Source organism: Scylla paramamosain, unplaced genomic scaffold (genome assembly GCF_035594125.1).
Source record: "Scylla paramamosain isolate STU-SP2022 unplaced genomic scaffold, ASM3559412v1 Contig3, whole genome shotgun sequence".
Classification (NCBI taxonomy): domain Eukaryota; kingdom Metazoa; phylum Arthropoda; class Malacostraca; order Decapoda; family Portunidae; genus Scylla; species Scylla paramamosain.
This window is the reverse complement of record NW_026973668.1, coordinates 332,501-335,000: the sequence shown is the minus strand read 5'-3', so window position 1 is coordinate 335,000 and position 2,500 is coordinate 332,501. Positions and strand designations below refer to the sequence as shown.

Genomic DNA, 2,500 nt, shown 5'->3' with positions numbered 1-2,500 from the left:
GCACACAAACACACACACAACTCTCTCTCTCTCTCTCTCTCTCTCTCTCTCTCTCTTTCTCTCTCTCACCTCATTTTTCGTGAAGTCAACCACCTGGAGGTCAAAGAGGCGTGAGGTCAGGCAGCGATTCAGGTCAAGCTGGTCAGAAAAATACCCTCGATTTGCGACATTCAAAATAGCATCTCCTGATCCACTTTCAAGGCTGTGGGAGAGAGGGAGAGGGTCGTGAGGGGAGAATGAGAGGGGGAGAGTGTTTGCTTACGCCCCCAGGTACTTACGAGGCTAGGGGGACCACTGGGAGGGCCTGGGGATGCTGTGTGGAGGAGGACAGGGCAAGGAGAGCAGTGTGGAAGCTGTGGAAGGCTTATGGATGCTGTGTGGAGGAGGACAGGACAAGGAGACCAGTGTGGAGGCTGTGGAAGGCCTAGGGATGCTGTGTGGAGGAGGACAGGGCAAGGAGACCAGTGTGGAGGCTGTGGAAGGCCTAGGGATGCTGTGTGGAGGAGGACAGGGCAAGGAGACTAGTGGGAAGGCTGTGGAAGACTTAGGGATGCTGTGTGGAGGAGGTCAGGGCAAGGAGAGCAGTGTGGAGGCTGTGGAAGGCCTAGGGATGCCGGAGGGGCCAAAACAAGAAGACTGCCCCCAGAAAATGCCAAAATATATATTAAATACGTGTTTTAATGAAGTTTAGGTAACGTGACTATATTAAAACATCCTGGAACTGTATAAATTTGTGTAGTGAGGTAACATACACAGACTGCGCGTCGACATCTCACTGCAAACTTACCGCGCGCACAAAAAAATGACCGTCTTGTCCCATGAACCTGTTATTTTATTTATTTATTTTTTTTGTTCAAACTTGTGAATAAAAGGATCTACGGTGCTGATATTTTAACCAGAGCAAGTTTAATCATCAGTTTTCATTATGAGTATGTGACGCATTGATCAGTAATCTTATAAGCTATTACTTGTCGAATATTTGAAAACCGTGTACTCCTGATTCGCACGGACAAACCCGCTCTAAACAGTCAAAATTAAACAAAAAAGCCACTTAAATACTCATAAGAAAAAAATGAAAAACTTAAAAGACGAATTTAATTTACAAAAAAAACCTGAGGGCATTTCGATTACCGACCCTTGACGTTAACCAGCGCTCTCTTCAGCCCCCAACCAAACAAAAACCCCTTAAAACACCTCAAAATTAATGAAAATCCTACTTAAATACTCAAAAAAAAAAAAAAAAAAACGAAAGACGCTTTTAATTTAAAAAAAAAATCTCGGGGTATTTCAATTAGCGAGTCTTGACGTAACGCAACGCTCTCTGCACCTCCCAACCAGACAAAAACACCTTAAAATACCTCAAAATTAAACAAAACACCACTTAAATACTCTTAAAAAGCTAAAAAATAAAAAAAAACACCTTTAATTTACAAAAAAACTTGAGGGCATTTCAGTGAGCGAGTCTTGACGTAACCCAACGCTCTCTGCACCTCCCAACCAGACAAAAAAAACTAAAACACCCTTAAAATTAAACAAAACCCCACTTAAAACCCTAAAAAAAAGTAGAAAAAGATTAAAATACACCCTTAACTTACAAGAACCTAAGGGCATTCCAGTTAGACAGCGTATGTGTCTTATTAACATAACCCAGCACTCTCTGCAGCTCCTGTTGAGTGTTGCCCATGGATCCGAAATAAGCCAGGGACAGTACACTCCACACACTGTACGGGGATAGTATCACACTCCTCTCCCCTTCACTTTTAGAGATCTGCGGAGGGGTTAGGAACATGATAGGAAATAAAACAAGAAAAAACTGCTACTATTACCACAACTACAGCGCTAAATATTTCAGAAACGGTAGAAACACTCTTAATTGAAATATTACAACTGTTAATGCTACTTCTACAGATATAAGAGTAGAGATAACAGGAAAAAATTAAACTTACTTTATCGAACAAGTCATACGAGAACTTTTCAACATGGGGGACAAACTTGGGGTCAGGAGGCAGCTGAACAAACGGCCCCTCCCTGGGAAACACACGTCCTCCCTCCCCTGCCCCCCCACCAGCAGGGGAAACAGTACCCCCACCAGCAGGGCAGTTAGGGGGGCAGTTAGAGAGCCCGTTTGCTTAGAAGGTCGATCTTCCGCCATTCTGCGATGAAAAGTTATTCATTTGTGGGCAGAGAGAGAGAGAGAGAGAGAGAGAGAGAGAGAGAGAGAGAGAGAGAGAGAGAGAGAGAGAGAGATGGAAGTGAAAGTTGTTTAAGGTGAAAGATAATCATTCTCTCTCTCTCTCTCTCTCTCTCTCTCTCTCTCTCTCTCTCTCTCTCTCTCTCTCTCTCTCTCTCTCTCACAAAAAAAATACAAAAAACCTCTCTCTCTCTCTCTCTCTCTCTCTCTCTCTCTCTCTCTCTCTCTCTCTCTCTCTCTCTCTCTCTCTCGATCCAGTTTAAGGTAAGGTAATCCAGTTCTGAGAGAGAGAGAGAGAGAGAGAGAGAG

General features: G+C 43.7%; 1 protein-coding gene across 1 annotated transcript in view; it reads right to left on the bottom strand.

Moving 5' to 3' along the window:
- Positions 1 to 2,500, bottom strand: part of LOC135096190 (intracellular coagulation inhibitor 1-like) — a 9,068-nt gene that overhangs the window by 5,807 nt on the left and 761 nt on the right. The window contains exons 2-4 of the mRNA XM_063997558.1: positions 1,947 to 2,153; positions 1,596 to 1,768; positions 70 to 202 (exon numbers count right to left, since the gene is read on the bottom strand). Coding sequence (XP_063853628.1) covers positions 70 to 202; positions 1,596 to 1,684 — 222 coding nt within the window. The 5' untranslated portion in view covers positions 1,685 to 1,768; positions 1,947 to 2,153. The remainder of the gene's footprint in view (positions 1 to 69; positions 203 to 1,595; positions 1,769 to 1,946; positions 2,154 to 2,500) is intronic.